Raw genomic sequence first — 23,860 nt, 5'->3', positions numbered from 1 at the left:
TACCAGAATCTAGATTTACTAACAAGTATGTTGAATTAATATCCTAAATATGAATTTTTAATACGATGAAATTAAACACATAAGAGTTTAGAAAAATATACATTGATTGCAGTCGAATAATATGACTCCTTCCGTCCAGATCTCTAACCCTTGTTCCTTTCTGTCGCAGAGAATCATCAACATCTGAGCCTGAATCTCCTTCTCTCTTTCGGGTCAGTTACTACCATCTTCCGAGTACTTGACTTGCTATGTGTATGCATGACACTCTATCACTATGGGCCGAATAGGTGAAGAACAATAAAGTAGGGTTCGAATCACTATAGAAGGTGTCTCTCATCTACTAGTTGTCTTATAAAGTTAGAAACTAGATTTTGCAGGTTGAAGGTGTTGGATGAGAATGAGAGCATCATGTTCTTTTTATAGTGTTTCAACTAGGGTTTAAGTTTGAATTATATGGATTAAAAAAGAATAAAATATTAGGCAAAAATTACACATAGTGGCCGGCCACTTAATGGATCACTCTCTAGTTACAATTTTGTCACTTTATTTCAACCACTTATTCTTCTTTAATAATACCATATTTTTCAATTTCAATCCTATAAATGCCAACTATTTATTTAATAATTATAATTAATTATCAAATAAAATTTTCATTTATATTATTTATTAATTAGACCATAAAAACTCTCTTAATTAACAAATAGACCCCCAAAATCTCTTTTCTTCACAATTAAGCACTTGTTTAGTGAAAATTCATAAATAAGATATAGTTTAATTTAGAATTATAATTGATTATTTAAAACCAATTAACCGAGTCTACAAGAAGTATTATCTCAACTAAGCCTATATAACTGAGCTTTCAATAAGTAGATCTAGAATTTACCAAGTAAATCCTCTAACTTATTAATTCCTCCTTGTGTCACTATAGATTCAAAATTGCACTCTCAATTATATAGAACGCTATATATGTACCAAAATATAGATATGTTATGATTATCCATTGTTACAAATCCTAATAGTCAAAGATCTTTTATAGATGATCCACACTAAATAGGGACTAATTTACCGTTCTACCCTTCAATGTATTTTATCCTTAAAACACTTAGCTACTTATAAATTATATTTGATTAAACTAATATAATCACCAAAATGAGGACTCAATTATTTATCTCTATCAAGCCAAACTCGAAGAAAATCATCGTTTCACTTCTAAATATTTATAAAAGTTATAGATTCTATATCTATGATTAGCGCTCCCACTAAATTGAACTATCATGTTCCCAAGATGTAAGTATCCACCAGAACCAATAGTTAACTTTCACGAAAAACTTGAAGAACATAAATAATACTGTTGAGTTGAACCTAAACATACCAGAATTAAGATGTATAGACTTTAGAGATCAATCAGTGATATTGACTTACAAAGATAAAACGATAAGTTTAAGATATTTTATCCAAGATCAATGTCGGTCCAATCCAATGTATAGTCCATACATCCGATACTGACATACTTTGCCAATGCCATGGAAATGACATAACACTTATCCAAGCTGTAAGTATACATCATCGCTGATTATCATAGAAATGCAGCCTGATCTTCGTGAGCACTTAAATTGCAAGCACTAATCTTTTTGCCAATACAAAAATGCATTAGTAAAAATAAATTATATTTTACCATGTCTAACATTTACTAGCACAAAAATATATGTTGACAAAAATGTTGTTTCTTGATAGTCATGCAAATTCTATGAATCCAATAATATTTATGAAAAGTCTAAATTTGTATATAGTCATGCATGCGTAACCTGAAATCTCTTGTTGTAGAATATATAATTGATTATCTTTGCAATAATTGCATATAAAACTAACATTTTTCATATTATCATGTGATTTCAGCACTGCCCACCACACCACGCTATCTATGCTATTCTTCCAACGTTTATATTTTATTTTACTACAATAATTTAGCTGTAATAATTCATCTTAATTAATATTAAAATAATAATTTTTTTAAAACATGTAATTATATAAATTAGACATGATTACCACTTCTTAACTGATCATTATATAGGTATAAATTATCCTAATTATTGTGTGTATGTCAACTGCGTCGAGCAATTAATTCTCTAGAAACATTATTTTTCTTTTGTAATATATATAATAATATAAATAGTTTTGTGATATATCATTGTTAATTTTATGTGGGATATGCAAGTACAAGTTCAAGTCCATGAATGAAATTAGATTAGATTAATTTAATTAGCATGCTTAACCTTTGCAAACATTGTACGGAATCGAATGTAACCTAACCTAGGCCTACCTACCAACCAACCTTGTTCTTTCCTCTACATAGTCTATACATTATTATTTTTTATTACTCGAAAATAATTATATCAAAACTACACCTAACTTATATGAAAAACAACTCACAATTTTTTCTTTTTTCTTTTTTCTGGTTTTAGGAACAAAACACAAATATTAGTTAAACTCAATCATCATTAAAAAAAAAAGAAAAAGAAAAAAGAATCGTTCATAATATGTAGAGCTGTTTCATTTGAGTTTTTTAATTAAATATATTTTATAAAATAAATTCAAAGGTTGTTTCTGATTTTAATTAATCTAAGGATATTTTGGAACTTTTATATATATATCTATTCTATATAAAATGTGGTTATATAACAGAATTCTTGGTTTATGAGAATTTATTGGGTGATTTTTTTTAACCCTTTCATATTCTCACGAAAACGATTCAGTTTGTTAATTACTTTTAAGTAATAACTTATTTATTTTTTTATAAAAAGAAATAAATTCTCAATCAATTTGAAAACCTTGATAATAAATCTCATTTGAAGGACTAAATAATCAGTTACGATTGACGTTAGCAAGCCAATAAAATAAAATTAAATATATAATTAATATTAAATAGCTTACGATTTGTAAGCTAATATATAAATATAAATAATAATAAAGTCTCACTCTCTCTCTCTTTGAAAACCCATCCCCGTAAGCCATCCTCGCCACTTTCGTTCCGTACAATGACGAGAAACCAAAACCCTGTAGCCATTGATGGCCCCTCAGTCTCCAAGTATAACTTGCCATTTGGGCTGCCAGAGTAATTTGGCCATATGGATGAGTCGATTGAAGGTGAAAGATCTGCGATCGGTAGTAGAGTTGATTTGGGCATTTGGAAGCTTTGTAAAAAAATTCCATGTACAATCTCTTCTCCATGTATGATTGAGAAGTATTATTAGTAAGAAATCTTCGCTGATGTTTTTTAATCGAATTGGGTTTTTCTCTGCTCTTTATTTATATGAGTATATTCAATACCCCTAATGCATCACTAATTTTCAAGAACAAAATGTAACTCAATTCATTAGATTTGGAGTTTACACTGCTCACTTTGAAGTTTTATGTATATTCACTCATTGAAAAACAGGTACTGTACTTAGGGTTTAAGTTTTTAATCTGCTAATGAGATTGGAACATAGGAAACTCTTCTTTTTGTTTGGATAGAAACAATTGATGCAGAAGTCATTGATACCTTGTTTCTCTTTGACATATGGGACCAAGACTAGAAATCCACATCATCACTCTTCCTTTGTCTCTTATTATGTCTCCTTATTATTATTACTTTCCTGAGGCTTTTGTGGCCAAACTTCAATTCTGTTCAATCAATTTTTGTCTTTTCAATAGAAACCCTCAAATATCAAAAGAATATTATATTATTAGTCAAACTCATACGGTTGGTTAGTAGCACTGTTAATCTGCATCTTCCCAGTTGTTTAATTTTTCTTTTAAACAAAAGTAATTAACTCCTTATATTATTGGTTTCATTAATAATTATACAAGTCATTAACTTTTCACACTATAAAAATAAAGCACACTCATCATCAAGTTTCTACTTCCCCTATTTCTCTACCACATCCTTGTTTTAAAATAGTGGCTTTTCATTTAAACAAACTCAGTTTTTTATAAGATTTAAGTTTTGCAATGATTAAATAAGTCTGGGCCTATAAATTACCCCAACAAGTTTTTCACTTATATATAGTTTTATCAAGAGCAAAAAGAACATTTATTGTTAGAGTTTTGATTTGACCAGTCACTACTGCACAACAAGATAAGAACACCACAAAGAATATAGTGTACACTAATATATTGCATCCGGTATTTACTTTTAATTGTCAAAAATTATAAATTATAGTATTTACATACACATAATAATAATTTCACCTAATAACTAATTATATTTTTTCTTTAATTTTTAATTGTATCACTTTTAAATAACGTATAAAAAAACTTAGCATAAAATTTAGTATACGTGCCTTGCACGTAACTTTTTGCTAGTATATATATATTTGTATTTATATATATCGTCAAATAGTTTTGTGAGTTCAAAAGATTTCTCAAATAGCAAATACAAGCTACGTTTTTTAACACGATACGAAATTGAAATGAGTTCGGGTAGCACGTGCAAGCATGGCCGAACACTAAAAAAACATATGTGAATATGATACAGTATAATATTGCAAATTGACACAATACAATACAAAATATATTAAATTAAGTGAGCGATACAATAGGATAATTTTATTAAAAGCACGATATAAAAGTATAAATAAATTAGCTTGAAAGCATCATATATTAAGCAACTCAATAACTTGATAATAATAATAATAATAATAATAATAATAATAATAATAATAATAATAATAATACTAGTAGTAGTAGTAGTAGTAATAAGTACTATTTATGAATTAGGTATAAATTAAAAAATAGTAAATATTAAATTTTAACAATTATAATATTTTCAATTCTATGTAATTATTATTAGAAAATTATATAAAAATACTTGTTACTATAAATATATATACATTATAGTTTAGTAGTTTATTAATTGTAATATACATGTAAATCACGAATCAGAGTCCGTATAAGAAAACGAGTTAATCTATTTAGAAAAAGCTAATTGGTTCGAGCAAAGCATGACAAAAAGCACGTCAGGAAAAAGATCATGCTTAAGGGTCGTGTCGCAGGCCTATTCTATAAAATAATTGGCACATGACATGATCTATATTTTTTTTGTCACGACATGACACAATTTGTATTTTTGTCGAGAAAAAATCATACATGTAATAAAATATTTGAACTTTAATTTTAGTATTGTAAACTATTTATAATTTTCTGATAATTTACATGTACTTCTGTATAACTACAACATATATGATAATAAGAAAAGATATATAAAAAAAAAACTCTAAATAAAAATATGGAGAATTACTTTATATATTATTTTTTTAATTTTTTTTTTAAAATTTATAATTTAGCTTGCTCTACTAATTTTTATGTGGATTATTATATGGATTTTAGTTACAAATTTAAGTTGCTTCGTTAGTTATATATTATGTAAATTTTCGTAAAAATAAAAAAAAAAAAAAAACCCTACTTTAAATATAGAAATGAAAAAACCCTACAAATATAATTGTATGACAACATTCCTTTTAGAAAGTTAACTATAAAATTTTCATTATGTTTATACTTTATGCAATATCCTTATTAAAATATAAATTGTTTGTTATTGGACAAAGGAATATAGATTGTAACTTACGGAACAAACTACATAGATGATTTGCTATATATATATATTGATAATATGATATTAATTGGATTTTAGCTAGGCATCATACAATATTTATATATAGAATATTTTTTAATGGGTATTAGTTATTGATGGTTACTAAACAATTTAACTATATATTAATTTTAAAAATATTAAACTATTAGATTTGATCCAACGATGAATAATAAAAGAGAAATTCACTATATCAAAAATATATTTATATATAAAATATTTAAGTCAAACTCAATTTTTTTTTTGCCGAAAAACTTTTTTTCTTAACTTTTTTTTTCAGCCAATGGAACAATCCCAACTCATATAATTAATGTAAAAATAAGAAATTTTTTTTTTGTAGGTTTTTTTGTAATCCAAACAAATAAACAAGTTGTCTTTTATCAAGTTCTAAGTTTGTTGGAAAAGTTAGTTAATTCGGTTATGTTTTCACTCCTCAAAGTTCGGGTAGTTAAGTTAGTTATTCCTTTGTTTTGTTCTCTTGTAAGCCTATATATAAGGGCATGTGAGCTCAGTTAGATTAGTAGAGAGAAAACCAGAGAGTGAGTGGTCTGATTGGAGTGTTAAGAAACAGAGTGAAAGTTGAAGTGAGGCACTGTTCAAGTCGAGTTTCTTGGAGTGCTTGAGTGAGAGAATCAGGGTTTTCTCTTGTACAACTTTGAGGCTGTGTAACATACTTGGTGTTGATTGTAACTTTGAAGCTAAATGAATGGAATGAATACCAAAGGGGGTAGCAGGAAGTAGGCATTGTTTTGGCCGAACCTGGATAAAAATCTGCTCTTAATCTTTTGCTTTAAATTTCATTCTTTTATGTTGTTTGTTGATTTTAATTGGTGTTGTTCATGTTGAATTGATGTGTTGTTGAATTACAACAGTGGTATCAGAGCTACGGTTTTGTAGGTAGGAGAATAAGATCTCAAAGATTCAACATCTAAGGAACACCAAGAATTCAAGAACTCAAAGAAGGTGGCTGCAATGGCTTCATCATCAACAAGATTTGACCTGGAGAGATTCGATGGAATTGGAGATTTCAGTTTGTGGAAGGAGAAGATGATGGCTATATTAATCTACCAGAAGTTAGATTCAGCCATTGAAGATCGAACTGAAAAGGATGAAAAACCAGAAAAACCAGAGAAAGGATCAGATGGAGTCAAGAAAGAAGACTCTAAAATTGTGATGAAACAAGCTAGATCAGCACTTATTATGAACCTAGCTGATAATGTACTAAGGCAAGTTATTGGAGAGAAGACTGCACTAGGAATCTGGACTAAACTAAATCATCTCTACATGGCCAAATCGACTGCAACAAAGATTTTCTTGAAAGGGAAGTTCTATGGTTTTAAAATGAATCCTGTTAATTCTTTAGAACAAAATCTTGATGAGTTAAATAGAATCGTGTTGTCTCTTACTAATATGGGTGAAACAATTAAGGAAGAAGATCAAGTTGTGATCATATTAAATGGTCTTCCAGACCAATTCAAAGAGATGATACTGTGATAATGTACAGTCGAGACACACTAACCTTGCCGAAAGTATCACTAGCTTATGCTCTGACCCGAGTAGCATGGGACACGTGGAATCCCGTGTGAATCAGCAAGGACCACCTTGCAAGGCTAAATACGCCTGGGTGACCGATAGTGAAGTAGTACCGTGAGGGAAGGGTGAAAAGAACCCCCATCGGGGAGTGAAATAGAACATGAAACCGTAAGCTCCCAAGCAGTGGGAGGAGAGCCCAGGAAGATGTCATGAGTACTCTCAGGTCCAGAGATGCTGAACTGAATTGGCAAAAGGCAGCTAGACAAGAGACAAGACATGAAAAAATTCTATTTACCAGAGGAAGAAATCCAAGAAGGCACAACTCAAAGTTTAGAGGTCACTCAAGATCCAAGTCTAGACCTAAGGAGACAAGAAAATGTCATCACTGTGGCAAAGTTGGCCATCTGATCAAAAACTGCTGGGAAATCAAGAACAAGAAAAAGAAACAAAAGGATGAAGAAGAGAAGTCAAATGACTCAAATGTTGTGGTAGATGAAACATACAGCTCAGATGGTGATCTCTTTGCTGTGATAAATGATTGGTACACTAGTCAGAAAAGTGGTGATGCCTGCAACATTCTGCAGCAAAAGAACTGTGATGAATGGATCTTGGACAGTGGGTGTACATACCACATGAGTCCTAACAAAGATTAGTTTATTGATTATGAGGAAATTAATGGAGGAAGTGTAGTTATGGGAAATGATCACAAGTGTCAAGTAACTGGGATTGGATCTATTGCTATTAGAAGTTTTGATGGCACTGTGAAGACTCTCACCAAAGTCAGGCACATACCAGACTTAAAGAGAAACCTAATATCCCTTGGAACGCTTGATGATGAGGGATGTGAATACAAAACAAGCAATGGAGTCATGAGAATCACAAGAGGGTCTATGCTGATATTGAAGGGCACCAAAAGGCATGGATTGTACTTTCTAAATGGCCAAACAATCATGCCTGCCTATGCTGCAACTGTAAACAAACATGTGTCTGAAACTCAGCTTTGGCATGCTCGAATGGGACACATTGGTGAACAAGGATTGGTAGAATTATCGAAGCAAGGTTTAATAAATAATTACACACATGCAAACTTACCATTTTGTGAAATTTGTGTGCAGGGAAAACAACACAGAATCAAATTTTCGAATAGCAATTACAGAGCCAAAGGTGTACTTGAATACATACACTCAGACCTTTGGGGAGCTAGTAGGGTCAAAACAACAGGAGGTAACCAATATTTCATGTCCATTGTTGATGACTATAGTAGAAAGGTCTGGATTTTTCTCTTGAAACACAAAAATGATTGCTTAGAAGCTTTTAAAAACTGGAAAACACTTGTAGAAACTCAAACAAATTCAAAGATTAAAGTGTTAAGAACTGATAATGGCCTTGAGTTTATTAATGATGAATTTAATGAGCTTTGTTTGAAGTATGGAATAGGAAGGCATAGAACTGTGATAAAGACTCCTCAGCAAAACGGCATTGCTGAAAGAATGAACAGAACTTTGCTAAACAAGGTTAGATGTCTGTTACTAGAGGCTGGAATGAGCAAGAAATACTGGGGAGAGGCATTACACACTGCCTGTTATCTCATTAACAGAAGTCCAAATAGAAAGCTTGATGCCAAGACTCCTGAAGAACTATGGAAAGCTAAGCCCCCTTCCCTAACTCATTTAAAGATTTTTGGTTGTGCAACTTATGCACACAAAGTTGAAGATAAACTAGGGAAGAGATCTGTCAAATGTGTTTTCTTAGGTTATCCAAATGGCATTAAAGGATACAGGTTATTATCATCTGAAGATAACAAAGTGATTATAAGTAGGGATGTTATTTTCAATGAACTTGATTTTCCTTTTAAAAGAAATGAGAAAGGTAGTTTTTCTGATGCTGCAGGAAATGAAATCAAGTCGAAAACCAGTGTGCAAATTGAGGTGGAACCTGAGCAAACTCAAACAGAAACTGAGATGAATTCTGAAGCAGAAAGTGAATCTCAAGATGAAAATCTAGAAGATTACCAACTTGCTAGGGACAGAACCAGAAGAGAAATCAAGCCTCCAGTTAGATTTGCAGAAGCTGATATTATTGCATATGCATTGGCTGTTGTCACTGAACCAACAGAACCAGTCCCAAGAACCTATAAAGAAGCTATATCAGGGAAAGATGCTAAGAAATGATACAAGGCAATGTCTGAAGAGATGGTGTCACTAAGGAAAAATAAAACTTGGATAGTGATTATAAAACCAGAAGGGCAAAAGGTAATAGGCTGCAAATGGGTTTACAGATCCAAACCTGGCATTCCAGGGAAAGAAGAAACAATATACAAGGCTAGACTTGTAGCCAAAGGGTTCACACAAGTTGAAGGAGTGGATTACTCAGAGATTTTCTCACCTGTGGTTAAAATGAAGACCATCAGAATGATGCTTGCCCTTGCAGTTCACAATGACTAAGAAATTGAGCAAATGGATGTAAAGACAACATTTTTAAATGGACAACTTGAAGAAACAATATACAAGGCTAGACTTGTAGCCAAAGGGTTCACACAAGTTGAAGGAGTGGATTACTCAGAGATTTTCTCACTTGTGGTTAAAATGAAGACCATCAGAATGATGCTTGCTCTTGTAGTTCAAAATGACTGGGAAATCGAGCAAATGGATGTAAAGACAGCATTTTTAAATGGACAACTTGAAGAAACAATATACATGACTCAGCCTGAAGGATTCGAAGTGGAATCTGAGAAAGGAGAATTGGTTTGCTTGCTGAAAAATCACTATATGGATTAAAGCAATCTCCTAGACAATGGTATAAGAGATTCAATTCTGTAGTTACTAAAGTTGGATATACAAGATCAAAGTATGACACTTGTCTCTACTTCAAAGGTTCTGAAACTGAAGAAGCTACTTTCTTACTCATCTATGTTGATGATATGCTTATAATGGGCAAAGATTCAAGTCAAATTGCAAAACTAAAGGAAGTACTTCATGGAGAGTTTGATATGAAAGATTTGGGACCAGCAAGAAGAATACTTGGCATTGACATCATAAGAGACAAGAAGAACAAGAAATTAACACTATCTCAAAGTCCCTACATTGAGAAAATAATGCAGAAATTTAAAATGTCAGACTCTAAAGAGGTTAATGTGCCTCTTGCTGGCCATTTCATACTAACCACAGATCAGTCTCCTAAGACTGATAAAGAACAAAAAGAAATGCAAGAAGTGCCATATGCTGAAGCTATTGGTAGTGTTATGTACACTATGATAAGCAGTAGGCCAGATATAGCCTATGCAGTGAGTGTTTTAAGTAGATTTATGTCCAATCCTGGAGAAGAGCATTGGAAAGGATTAAAGTGGCTATTGAGATATCTAAAAGGCACTGCAAGCTATGGTTTAAGATTCAACAAAACTGGTTCTAAGATGAAACTAGAGGGATTTGTTGATGCTGACTATGCTAGCAATAGAGACACAAGGAAATCGATAACAAGTTACTGCTTTCAGCTAAATGAGTGCTGCATTAGTTGGAAAGTTCAGCTCCAACCAGTAGTGGCTTTATCTACAACTGAAGCTGAATTTATGGCCACTACCGAAGCATTCAAAGAGGCAGTTTGGTTAAAAGGAATTCTAAGTGAAATTCAAATGAAACCTAGGAAGGTGACTGTGTTTTCAGACAGTCAGTCTGCAATTCACCTTTGCAAAAATCCAGTCTATCATGAGAGATCAAAACACATCGATGTTAGATTGTTTTGGATCAGAGATAAGGTAGAAGAAGGAGAAGTTGAACTGGAAAAGATCCCTAGTGAAGAAAACCCTGCAGATGCAGGCACCAAGGTCTTATCTGTTAGCAAATTCAAGCATTGGCTGGACTTGCTGAACATAACTTCTACCTGAGTTGACTCGTATACCGCCTTATGGTCTTTCTCATCTTGTTTACTGTGTTTGGATTAAGGTGGAATTTGTAGGTTTTTTTGTAATCCAAACAAATAAACAAGTTGTCTTTTATCAAGTTCCAAGTTTGTTGGAAAAGTTAGTTAATTCGGTTATGTTTTCACTCCTCAAAGTTCGGGTAGTTAAGTTAGTTATTCCTTTGTTTTGTTCTCTTGTAAGCCTATATATAAAGGCATGTGAGCTCAGTTAGATTAGTAGAGAGAAAACCAGAGAGTGAGTGGTCTGATTGGAGTGTTAAGAAACAGAGTGAAAGTTGAAGTGAGGCACTGTTCAAGTCGAGTTTCTTGGAGTGCTTGAGTGAGAGAATCAGGGTTTTCTCTTGTACAACTTTGAGGCTGTGTAACATACTTGGTGTTGATTGTAACTTTGAAGCTAAATGAATGGAATGAATACCAAAGGGGGTAGCAGGAAGTAGGCATTGTTTTGGCCGAACCTGGATAAAAATCTGCTCTTAATCTTTTGCTTTAAATTTCATTCTTTTATGTTGTTTGTTGATTTTAATTGGTGTTGTTCATGTTGAATTGATGTGTTGTTGAATTACCACATTTTTTTTAGTTATATAGAAAAACTAAGCATAAAAACTCAAATTTTTATAATATTACCCATGAATATATAGGTAATACCCATTAAGAGTGTAAAATATATTTTTGAAAGAATCAATATCCTATGTATATGCTATGCCTTACAAATAAATATATAAATATATATATATATACTAGGTGATCGTTACGTGCCAAGCCACGTACTATTAGTTTTATTTAATATTTTAGTTTTTTATTTTAATTAATAATTAAAATAGTATAATTATTTGAACGATTTGTTTTAAAAAAATAAAATATGTGTCAGTATATTTAGTAAGTAAAACATAATTGTGTTATAATAATGTATGTTATTAATAGTAAAATGTACATTAATCTTCTAATTGAAAAAAGTTCTATTATCTCATTTCATATCTAATAATAGCTACACAACTATATATTTATAGACTTTCACATTCTTTGTAAATTACTAATAAGCACCAATAATATTTTCATATTCTAATATTTTTCAACCTTCTCCTCTTGGTGGTAAAATTAAAAATAAAACTAAAAATAATCATAAACATATAAGGTAAATATCTATATTTTTCTTTTTTTTTTAAAAAAAAATTATTAATATTCTCCTAAGATAGGTTTGTTAGAGAGATATGTGGCTAAGATGATTTTTTTTTTTTTAATTTAAAAAGAGATTATTAATATTTAAAAGATTGTTTAATTTTTTGGTTTAATTATTGGGTTTATTTGTTAACGGGAGATCAAACCTAATCGTTAAATTTAACAGAATATTCTTTTATTTTTAAGTATATTCTGTTAAACCAAGAAATGCCGTTAGATAGGCACTTTTAATATATAAAGATATACATAAAATACTTCTCAATGGGTATTATCCGTTAATGGATATTAAACAAATTTAACTATAAATATTAATTTTAAAAATATTAAATCATTAGATTTTAGTCCAATAGCGATTAATAAAAAAAAATTGAATTTCTATACTTAATTTAGCTACTTAATTAAAGAAAATATCAAAAAATACCTCTTTTTATACTATATCAAAAATATGTTTATATGAAAAATATTTAAGTTAATTTAACTTTTTTTTTTATCATTTTTTTACTGAAAAACTTTTTTAATTTTTTTTTTATCTTTTTAGCTGATGGACCAATCTCAGCCCATATAATGTAAAAATGAGAAATTTTTCTAATTAAATAGACAAATTAATCATAAAAACTCAAAATTTTGTAATATTACCCATTCATGGGTAATACCCATTAAGAGTGCACCCAAGACTTATGCATTTGTTTTTCTTCTTTCTATCATTTTGAAAAATACATTTGAATTTAAATAAAAATAAAGAAAAACTTACTTGTTAAAAATAATTAAAATTCTATAATGCACTCCCTTAAAAGGGATATACCGATACATCTCTTTCTGTTTTAGTATCCAAAATAATTTTTTAGTCAATTTTTTTCTCATGGTCATGTAAATTATAGTTATTTAAGACATCCTGTAAAATTTTAAGAGATTCGAAAAAGTTTAACATGCCAAAAATTGTGTTCGAGCAGTGTGTTGCACGCGTGACTATTTTATTTTATACGTGTGTAAAATAGACTGTTTGAACATTGTTTTTTATATTGTAAATTATTCCAAATTTCTCAAAATTTTGTAGGACATCTTAAATAACTATAACGTACATGAATATGAAAAAAAAAATTAAACTATAAATTTTTTCTAAATGCCGAAACAAGTAGGGGTGCATCAATACATTCCTTTTAAGAGGGCCGGATTGTAGAATTATTTATCATTTCTTAAAAAATTATATAAAAATATGCTTAAAATATGCTTAAAATTAATTAATAATTTGTAAAAAAAAAAACTGAAAAAAGTTTTAAGAATTACTTTTAAAGAATAAATTTAGTTAGTATTTGTTCATAAATAGGTTATCTTCACGATTATGGGTAAAAATATAATCACACTAAAAAAGAAAAAAAGAACAATATGCATCATAAAGGACATATTTCAATCTTTTCAAAAAAAAAAAAAGAGGACATATTTCAATAGTTTTTTTTTTTTTATTAAGGAACATATTTCAATAGTTTTTTTTTATTAAGGAACATATTCCAATAGTTACTGTAACAGGATATTTTTGCCGAAAAAGTAATTTGAATAAGGACAAACTCAAATTGAGACTGAATGAAAGCTATTTGTTCTGCCTTAAAAATAAATAAATAAAAAAGATATTTGTCCTTATTACGCTAAATGACAATTGAGATTGTATTTGACTTTGTCAATACTTAACTGCCTACTAAACAACAAGTCTATTTTGTGTTCCCAAAAGAAAAAAAAAAACCTTATTTTATTTTGTATGTTAAATAATGATGTAGGTTTTTTTTTTAAAAAAAAAAAAGAAAAGAAAAGAAATAAGGATGTAGTTTAATCCAAAATAAAATTCATCTTATACAAAATCAAGTGCAATATTTTCAAATTTAAATGATAATCTTCTGCAAAAAAAAAAATTAAATAAATTAATGGTAATCATATATCAAAGTAATGAATCAATCCGTTGCCCAAGAACATGGCCACCCTGTTGAAATATCCCAATAACGTATACTGATTAAATTAAAGCAATAATTGATGATATACCAACCTTAAATCAAATACTAATAATATATTACAATATTACTTGTTGACTTACTTGTTTCCTTAATTTTTGCTTTTTGCCTATAAAAGGAGTACGTAATATCACTAAAACTAATACTACTAATTAATTAACTACCAAGAGCTGAAGCTGAAGTGAGATATATGGCGCCAATGGCAGGAGATCATAAAGGGGAAGATGCAGAAGTATTTAGTAATAATAATGAGCAGCCTATTCCTGTGCCTGTCCCCATGAAAGACCGGAAGCCATCGTGGGCTAAGCTAAGGCGATTGGACTCTCTTAACTTGGAGGCCGGAAGAGTTTCCAATAAGCCCCACAACCACACTTTAGGGGTATATACATACATACATATTATATACATATATAATTATATACATATAACAATATAATAGATTGATAATGAAGATGATATGGGGTTGCAGGGGAATTGGCAGAGAACGTTGTTGTTAGCGTTTCAGAGCATAGGGATTGTGTACGGAGACATAGGAACTTCCCCACTCTATGTTATGTCCAGCACTTTCAGTAAAGGAACTATTCATGACCAGGATGACATCCTTGGTGTTCTTTCTCTCATCATTTACACCATTGCCCTCATCCCCATGCTTAAATACGTCTTTATTGTCCTTTGGGCAAACGACAACGGTGATGGTACGTACTTTAATTTCCAGATAAAAGGGTCTTACCAAACTGATCAACTCATATGTATGCATGCATGTGTATGTGTATGTGTATAGGTGGAACATTTGCACTCTACTCCTTACTATGCCGATATGCAAAGGTGAGCCTCGTTCCAAATTACCAACCAGAGGATAGGGAGCTTTCCAACTACAAGCTTGAAACACCCTCCAACCAATTGAAGCGAGCTCATAAGATTAAGGAAATGTTGGAGACTAGCAAATTCGCTAAGCTCTTTCTGTTCACAGTTACCATCATGGGAACTTCCATGGTGATTGGGGATGGAATTCTCACTCCTTCCATTTCAGTCCTGTCTGCCGTTAGTGGGATCAAATCTCTTGGCCAAAACGTTGTTGTGGGGATCTCAGTAGTGATCTTGATCATTCTGTTTTCGGTTCAACGATTAGGCACAGACAAAGTAGGTTCCTCCTTTGCTCCCATCATCTTCATCTGGTTTTCTCTCCTCACAGGCATAGGTCTTTACAACTTATTCAAGCATGACATCGGTGTGTTACGTGCTTTCAATCCACAATACATAGTTGAATATTTCAAGAGAAATGGAAGAGATGGATGGGTTTCTCTCGGTGGCATTTTTCTGTGCATCACAGGGTCAGAGGCCATGTTCGCTGATCTGGGTCACTTCAACATCCCTGCAATTCAAGTAAGTACTACCTAGATAGCCTAGATATATAAGCACATGATTGTACTTTCACGGAATGTATTCCGTAATGTACGGCAGCCGTTAGATGATGAAGTTGTAGTAACGACACTTATCTAATATACCCTAAGACCCATCAAATATACCACGAGATATATTAAGTGAAAGCAGAGGACAAAATTGTGTACCTAAATTTATAATAGATATACATATGTTAATTGTTTGTTATTATTTTGATTTGGTGCAGCTGAGTTTTTCTGGCATAGCTTTTCCTGCCCTACTCACTGCATATGCTGGGCAAGCCGCCTATCTTCGCAAGTTCCCTCATGAGGTGGAGGATACATTTTACAAGTCTATCCCAGGTCATGATCATCACCTTTTGACTATTTTTTTTTAATCATTATTATTATTTGATATTTACATTTTTTGACTAAGTTAATTTATATATGACAACAATATAACTTTTGTCTTTATTAGTGTGAACATTTTTGTTTTCGGTATATTATAATCTAAATTTTATTATATGCTATGTATATTATAATTATAGTGCAAGTAAAAGTATTATTCATAAATGAATGGTATTATTAAAAAATAATTGAATTTGATATACCTAATTTTGTTATTTAATTAAAAAATATCACTCATGCTTATACATTAAATTGTGTTATTATATAGCGGGGTTGTTCCATTAGTTAAGAGAGATAAAGAAAATTAAATTAGAGTTAGATATTTTTGGTATAGTGTAAAAAAAATATAATTAATTAACTAAATTAATCAAGGTTCTTTTATTATTAGTGATCATTCATTAAAATTTGATAGTTTAATATTTTTTAAAATTAATATTTATAGCTATATCTTTTTGTAAGTAACCAAATCAATAATTAATGAAAAGTGTTCTATATATATATATGTATAAAAGAGATGAATATACATCAAAAAGAGAAATGACCCTATCAATTGGTACAAAAGTAGTCTTTTTTATAGAATTTTACAAGTACAGGCCATTTAGCAAAAAAAAATTGTAAGACCAAACTGCAAAATAAACTCTAAAAGGGCTTCTTTCTTAAAATTTATTCACATTAGGTATCTTATACTTTTAAAATGTAAACACACAGACACATATATATATATATATATCTAGTAAGCAACCAACATATTTAATATGTTAAAGGCAATCTTGCAGGCCCTCTATACTGGCCCGTGTTCGTTGTGGCAGTAGCTGCTTCGATCATAGCTAGCCAGGCTATGATAACTGGAGCATTCTCTATCATCTCCCAGTCTTTAAGTCTAGGGTGTTTTCCCAGAGTCAAAGTGGTGCATACCTCTTCTAAGTACGAGGGTCAAGTCTACATACCGGAAATTAACTACTTGCTCATGATTGCTTGTGTCATAGTCACTGCTGCCTTGAAGACCACAGAAAATATTGGCCACGCATATGGTAAAAAAGACTTGAACTTGAATATGTATCTATATGGTATGATCAACTCAATCATGATATTTATTCTTATACATACTACATAATCATATATTGCAGGTATCGCAGTGGTTACTGTAATGGTGTTGACCACTTGTTTTGTAACTCTAATAATGCTAGTGATATGGAAGACAAGCATATGGCTAATCGCTCTCTTCTTCGTGGTGTTTGGTTTCATAGAGATTATGTATATGTCATCTGTTTTTTACAAATTCACCCAAGGTGGTTACATTCCCCTGGTTTTTTCTTTGTTCCTTACTGTAGTCATGGCTATTTGGCACTATGTCCACAAGCAAAGATACATTTTCGAGCTCAAGAACAAGGTTTCTACTGACTACCTAAAAGAATTGGCTGCCAACCCCAACATAAGCCGTGTCCCAGGAATGGGACTTCTGTACTCTGAACTTGTACAGGGCATTCCTCCAATCTTTACTCACTTCATTAATAACATTCCCTCCATTCACTCTGTTCTGGTCTTTGTCTCCATCAAGAATATTCCCATCAGCAAAGTTATACCTGAAGAGAGGTTTCTCTTTCGGCAAGTAGAGCCAAGAGAGTATCGCATGTTCCGTTGTGTTGTTAGATATGGCTACAATGACATCATTGGAGAACCTAAGGAGTTTGAGCTCCAATTGGTGGAAAATCTCAAGGAGTTCATCCGGCAACAAAATTTCCTCATTGAAGCTACCACTGATGATGTTGATACTACAACAACTGTTATGCCTGATACATCTAGTACTGCTATAGCGAGCAACAAGAAAACAAAAAGAGCATCTACATCAACAATTCACATTGAGGAAGGATTGGGAGCAACGCCATCAATTGATCGAGTTTCATTGGCTTCCACCACACCATCATTTAATAATAAGTCCTCAAACTCTTCAAGTCGAATAGTGTCTGCACCCCTACGGGGAGCTGAGGAGGAGATGCAGTTTGTGCAACAAGCAATGGATAAAGGAGTAGTTTATCTCTTGGGAGAGGCAGAAGTGGTGGCTGCTCACAGATCCTCATTTCTAAAGAAAATGGTAGTCAACTATGGCTATAGTTTCTTGAGAAAAAACTTCAGGCAAGGAGAGAAAGTCATGTCAATCCCTTCTACAAGGCTTCTCAGGGTTGGAATGACATATGAGATATGATCCCACTGCAATTATATGGTAACTGTGTTTGGTGTGTGGATGAATAAGACTAAAGACTCTGAGTGATTAATTGATTTCAGACATATAACTTATACTTGCGCTTGCTAATTAATTAAAGACATTCTACTTGAGCTTTGTTATTTAAAGTGAATTAATGAAACAGATATTTCTCCCCCCTTCCCTTACTGTGTCAAGTTTTAGCTTTTCATGTTAAACATTATTATATAAAAAATAAAACATATACAGTAGATTTGCCAAGCGAAATAATAAAGACAAATTAAGTGTATATGTGAGCGACGAAAGCGATCGCAATACCTCCAGCCATTGATCTTTGAGCTTCAATTCTAGTGTAGTTTCAAATTGGATAGTCGAGCTTCCAAGCGTCTCTACTCTTTTTAAATAGAATTTACTATTAGTACAAAATGAGTGAGGAACTTGGGGACTAAGACCCTATATTTATAGGTGATGAAATACTCCATAAGTGTCTGTGCCACATTAATTATCAGAATATTTTGACAATTGATTTGAGAAATGAATGATTCAGTAGATTGACAACTGACCATATATAGAATAATCATCCTTATCACATATTGATTTGTGATCAAATACTGAGATAATACAAAATAAATTTAAATGATTTTTTTACTAATATTAGAAATATTCTAATATTATCCTACTTGATCAGCATTTAGATTTACCACTTAAACACAATATTTCTCATTACATAATAAATATATGAATCATAGTGATAAATTCTCATTATATGAAGAGTATTTTCTTCCATGTATTACGATATATTCATTACATAACAATATACTTTACGTGGAAATGTACTTAAGCGAATAAACTCTAAGCTTTATGTTTATTCTGGTCCTTTAAAATTTTCTCAAATAAAAAAATAAGATGCATATAAATATAAGAAAAAAAAAAAATACCAAAATAAGAGTTTCATCAATAATAACTTTATTTGTATAAATTACATAAGGAAACAAGTCTCATGTTCTCTACATGGTCCTTAAATTTATTAGGCTGCAAGATTTTTGTCATAGGATCAACAGTCATCAATTCAATGCTAATATGATGAATGACCACTTTATTTTGTTAAACACGTTCTATAATAGCTAAGTACTTAATATCAACGTGATTGCTTCAAATTTCACTTTTGTTGTTCTTGCCAAGAAAACAACAGCTAAATTGTCACAGAACATTCTTAATGGCCTAGATATGTAACGAAAACTCTAAGGCCTAAAATAAAACTCTTTAGCCATACACCATGTGATCTAGTCTCGAAATAAGAAACGAACTTAGCCTCCATAGTAGAAGTAGCGGTTAAGGTTACTTTGTTACTCCTCCATGATACAGCTTCACCAACAAGCATAAATACGTAACCAGATGTTGATTTACGTGAATCTGTACAACCAGTGAAATTTGAATCTGAGTAGCCAACTACTTCTAAATTGTTGGTTCGTTTAAACATAAGTTTGTAATTCTTAGTACCCTAATGGTACCTCATAACCTTCTTTGCAGCTTTCCAATGGTCTATCCCTAGATTACTTTGAAATCTTCCTAACACTCCAATAAATAAGCAATGGCAGGCCTTGTGCACACTTGAGCATACATTAGGCTTCTGACAACAGAAGCATAAAGAATGTTCTTCATTTCTTTTCTTCTAAAATCATTATTTGGACACTGGCTCAAATTCAATTTATTACCCTTAACAATTTGAGCAATGCTTGGTGAAACCTAAGATACCTAAGATATGTTGGGATTTATGCCCTGAAAAGCCTATAAAGACATTTTTGATTATTAATAAAAAGAGTTGAACATTTTGATATATGCATGAATGTTAGATTATTAATATTTATTATTGAAAAATTTATAAAATTATCAAGAAAAAAAATTCATATATGAGGCTGTGACTTGTAGCTATACAGAGTACTAAGAACACTTAGCCATGAATAAAACAGTTAGCAACATATTAAAGTTATGGAATCTTTAATCGAAGGTTGCTAGTAGGGTTCACTGATGACCGTTCTTCGGTGCAAGTAATCTTGAAACCGATTGACTTATTTACTTATAATGCTTAAAATTCCACTAATCACTTTTTGAATAAGATATCTCTCTGAGGACACGACCGCTCATACTACACTACAACGATCGCTTTGTGAAGACAAGTTTGAGCATAATCAGGGCAAATCTACCATTGCTGAAATTTTTGTTGGGTCCGCTTGAACACCTTGAGCAGAAACTATGTGACCCAAATATCAATTTTGCTAAAAATTCACAATAAATCAACTTTAACTTTAATTTAAGTATTCGCATCATCAAAATTAATTTTAATATATCATATAAAAATACAATACCTTGAATTTATAGTACGACATCAAAGTGAAGGTACTATATATGATAGAGATTACATATGACAAAAACTGATAAGAATAAAGCTACCTTTATTAACATGCTATTTATAATAAAGACTCAATTCATATCATAATGATGATCAATAGTAGATCGGCCTAAATCCTGAGTTATCATGAACTCTTGTTCATGTTATTAGTTTCTTTGATTCACTCGTTAAAGATTCTCAGAGAAGATGATTCTTACAACTTCTGCCATAAGATCAACAGTCATCAATTCAATGCTAATATGCTGAATGACCACTTTATTTTCCTTAACACGTTCTATAATAGCTAAGTACTTAATATCAACGTGTTTGCTTCAAATTCTACCTTTTTTGTCTTGCCAAGAAAACAACAACTAAATTGTCACAGAACATTCTTAATAGCCTAGATATGTAATCGACAACTCTAAGGCCTAAAATAAAACTCTTTAGCCATACACCATGTGATGTAGTCTCAACACGAACTTAATTAGCCTCCATAGTAGAAGTAGCAGTCAAGGTTTGTTTGTTACTCCTCCATGACACAGCTTCACCAACAAACATAAACATGTAACCAGTTGTTGATTTACGTGAATTAGTAAAACCAGTGAAATTTTAATCTGAGTAGCCAACTAATAATGTGAATGGCTGGGAACATGATGTACAATTATGAAATCCTGACTTTCATAACGGATCGAATGTTGGTTCTCTTTAAGTGTTAATTTTGGAACTCGAATGTTGTGCACAAATTTAGATGGGATCTAAATTATATTTTCACTAGTGAATTATTGGTACTAAAGGATAAAAGAAGTAATTAGAAGGGTAAAATGATAATTTGACCAAAACTAATTACGAACCAAGACATGGAAGGCTAATCACTGGGATTGATTATATCAATGGACAATATAGTAAAACTCAGTAAATATAACTCTATGATTACTATGTGTTCGAGTAATCATAGAATTAATAAACAAGGATTATTTGGTGGATAAGGCTCAACAAATAATCTAGTTTATTGGAGGTTAGAATTATAGGTGTATGGTCCCCAAATGGCCACCTTAAAACACTGTCAATGGTAGGGATAAAGAGTTCTATAATGTCGTTTGAGAAAATCTATTTTGAATTAGCAAAATAGTAATTATTTATTTTTTGTAATAAATAAATAATTTTTCCAATTAATTAAATAGGGAACAGATAAAATTTATTAAGACAAAATTTGTCAAGACAAGATTTGTTAAGACAAAAGTTGTCAGGACAAAAGACACCATTCTTGTCCTAAACAACAAGGGTAGGCGCCTAGCTTATGTCATATCCCTATGGATTTTGTATTTTTGGGTTAATTAGTTATTTAATTAATTCAATTAGATAAATATCTAATTTAAAAAGTAGTTATAGATATTTTAAAGTTGTTGAGATATTCTCTCAAGTAGTTGAGAGATTCCCTCATAAATATCAATAATTGAATTGGTTATAGATATTTATTTATTTAAATAATTAAATATGATTTAATTAAAGAAATTTAACTACTATAAATAGAAGCCTAGTTTGAGAAATGAAAACATAATTCTCACTTCCCAGAACACTGTAATTTTTGAAATTATAGAGAGAAAAAGGAAATTGATTTTTTGCTCAATTGTTCTTTTTCATGTGTTGAGAATTCAAAAAGAAAAAAGCTATACACTTTATCCTAATAGCTCGTACTATTCCTTGTGTGTTGTGGAACAATTTGAAAGACACTGGCGTGAGTCTAATTGCATCATCCTCATCATCTGGATTAAGGGATACAACATACGTGAAGTTTCGAGGATACCATGATAGGCTTTAAGAGATATACTCTAAACTTACTATTTATTATTTTTAATTTAATGTGCACACATCTGGAGATCCATTGAGCTATGATACAATGATAATCAGATAATACAAAACTTTTTCGCTGCGTACCTGATTTAGTATCATAAAACTAACAAGATAAACCTAAGATACCTCGGTATCTATCTCTATGAATCTTAATGCCTATGTAATAGGATGCTTAACCCATGTCTTTCATCTCAAAGTTATTTGAAAGAAATCATTTCACTTCACATAGCAACCCCATATCATTAGATGCAAGAAGAATATCATCCACATATAAAACAAGAGTAATACTAAAGGGCCTTTTCCTTTTTTGAGGAAGAACAGGGCTTGGAGAAACCATGGGTCTTTTTCCTTTGTCTTTCTTTTAAACTACAGCAGGAACATCAACTGGTTTTGTACTGACAGGAGCATCTTGAGGCACTTCACTTTCAGAACCAGAACCATCAACAGAAGAGAGATCTTTTAAAATAAATTCCTAACTAGAATTAGACCCAGCCTTTGATTCTTGTTCTTTATCTTCAAGCTCTTCTTCTGGTTCACAATCTCATGAAGAGTTGGACGGTGGATGATCTTTGAGCCTTTTTGCCCTAGAAAATGAGGTCACCATTTTCTTCTCTTTGGAGACTTCTTTGGCCTGAACCACCTCTGGTTTCTTTGGAGTAGAAACCTTGGACCTAATTCGAGAGCTTGCCATAGGCAAAGGAACAATGGCTCTCTTGGCATTGGGAACACCATTAGAAGAAGACGACTTCTACGAGGTGCGATCAGATGAATGGGATTCATCATGATCACCAAACCTAGGGGTTAGAGATGCAATAGGAGAATTGATGATTGGAGGGTAGTTGAGATTGTAGGTCGACTTACGGGCTTGGGATTTTGATTTCCTGGTGACTTGTTATGGAGCAGAAGATGACCGAGGAGCTTTGGCCACTGGTGCAGGCAACATAGGCAGGGATGATGGCGAGGTAGAGGAAGAAGCATGAAGAAGCTTCTTGGATGGTTGAGCATTCTTGGTTTTAGCCATTGATATTTAAAACCCTAAAAAAAATCTCTCTTGACTAAAAAAGATCAACTTTTAGAACGAAAAGAAAGAGAGAAGTGGCTAGATAAAGGAGATTATGGTAATGTGGGGTGAAGAGAATAGGTAGTTAGATATATATATATATATATATAGCAATAGGAAATAAAGACTCAAAAATCAAAATAAGAAATAATAGAAACTTTACCATCTTACCTTGAGCACCACCTGTGCCTTAAAAAAGGAAACACAAAGATTTTTCAAATTTTTTTCAAAGGTTACCAAAAATAAAAAAAGAAATAAAAACTCAACCCTACAAAATTAAAAAAATAAAAATGCACTTACCCAAAAACTTTGCCTTATACAAA

At 31.5% G+C, this 23,860-nt stretch overlaps 1 protein-coding gene across 1 annotated transcript; it reads left to right on the top strand.

Moving 5' to 3' along the window:
- The first annotated feature begins 14,302 nt into the window (after positions 1 to 14,302).
- Positions 14,303 to 18,497, top strand: LOC115712483 (potassium transporter 5). Its single transcript, XM_030640764.2, has 6 exons — positions 14,303 to 14,629; positions 14,720 to 14,945; positions 15,032 to 15,633; positions 15,878 to 15,992; positions 16,814 to 17,068; positions 17,165 to 18,497. The coding sequence occupies exons 1-6, from the start codon at positions 14,441 to 14,443 to the stop codon at positions 18,238 to 18,240; spliced, it is 2,463 nt and encodes an 820-aa protein (XP_030496624.1). The 5' UTR covers positions 14,303 to 14,440; the 3' UTR covers positions 18,241 to 18,497.
- Positions 18,498 to 23,860: the final 5,363 nt, after the last annotated feature.

The sequence above is a fragment of the Cannabis sativa genome, chromosome 4 (assembly GCF_029168945.1).
Source record: "Cannabis sativa cultivar Pink pepper isolate KNU-18-1 chromosome 4, ASM2916894v1, whole genome shotgun sequence".
NCBI lineage: Eukaryota > Viridiplantae > Streptophyta > Magnoliopsida > Rosales > Cannabaceae > Cannabis > Cannabis sativa.
The sequence above is the reverse complement of the archived record's forward strand: the minus strand, read 5'-3'. Positions and strand labels throughout refer to the sequence as shown.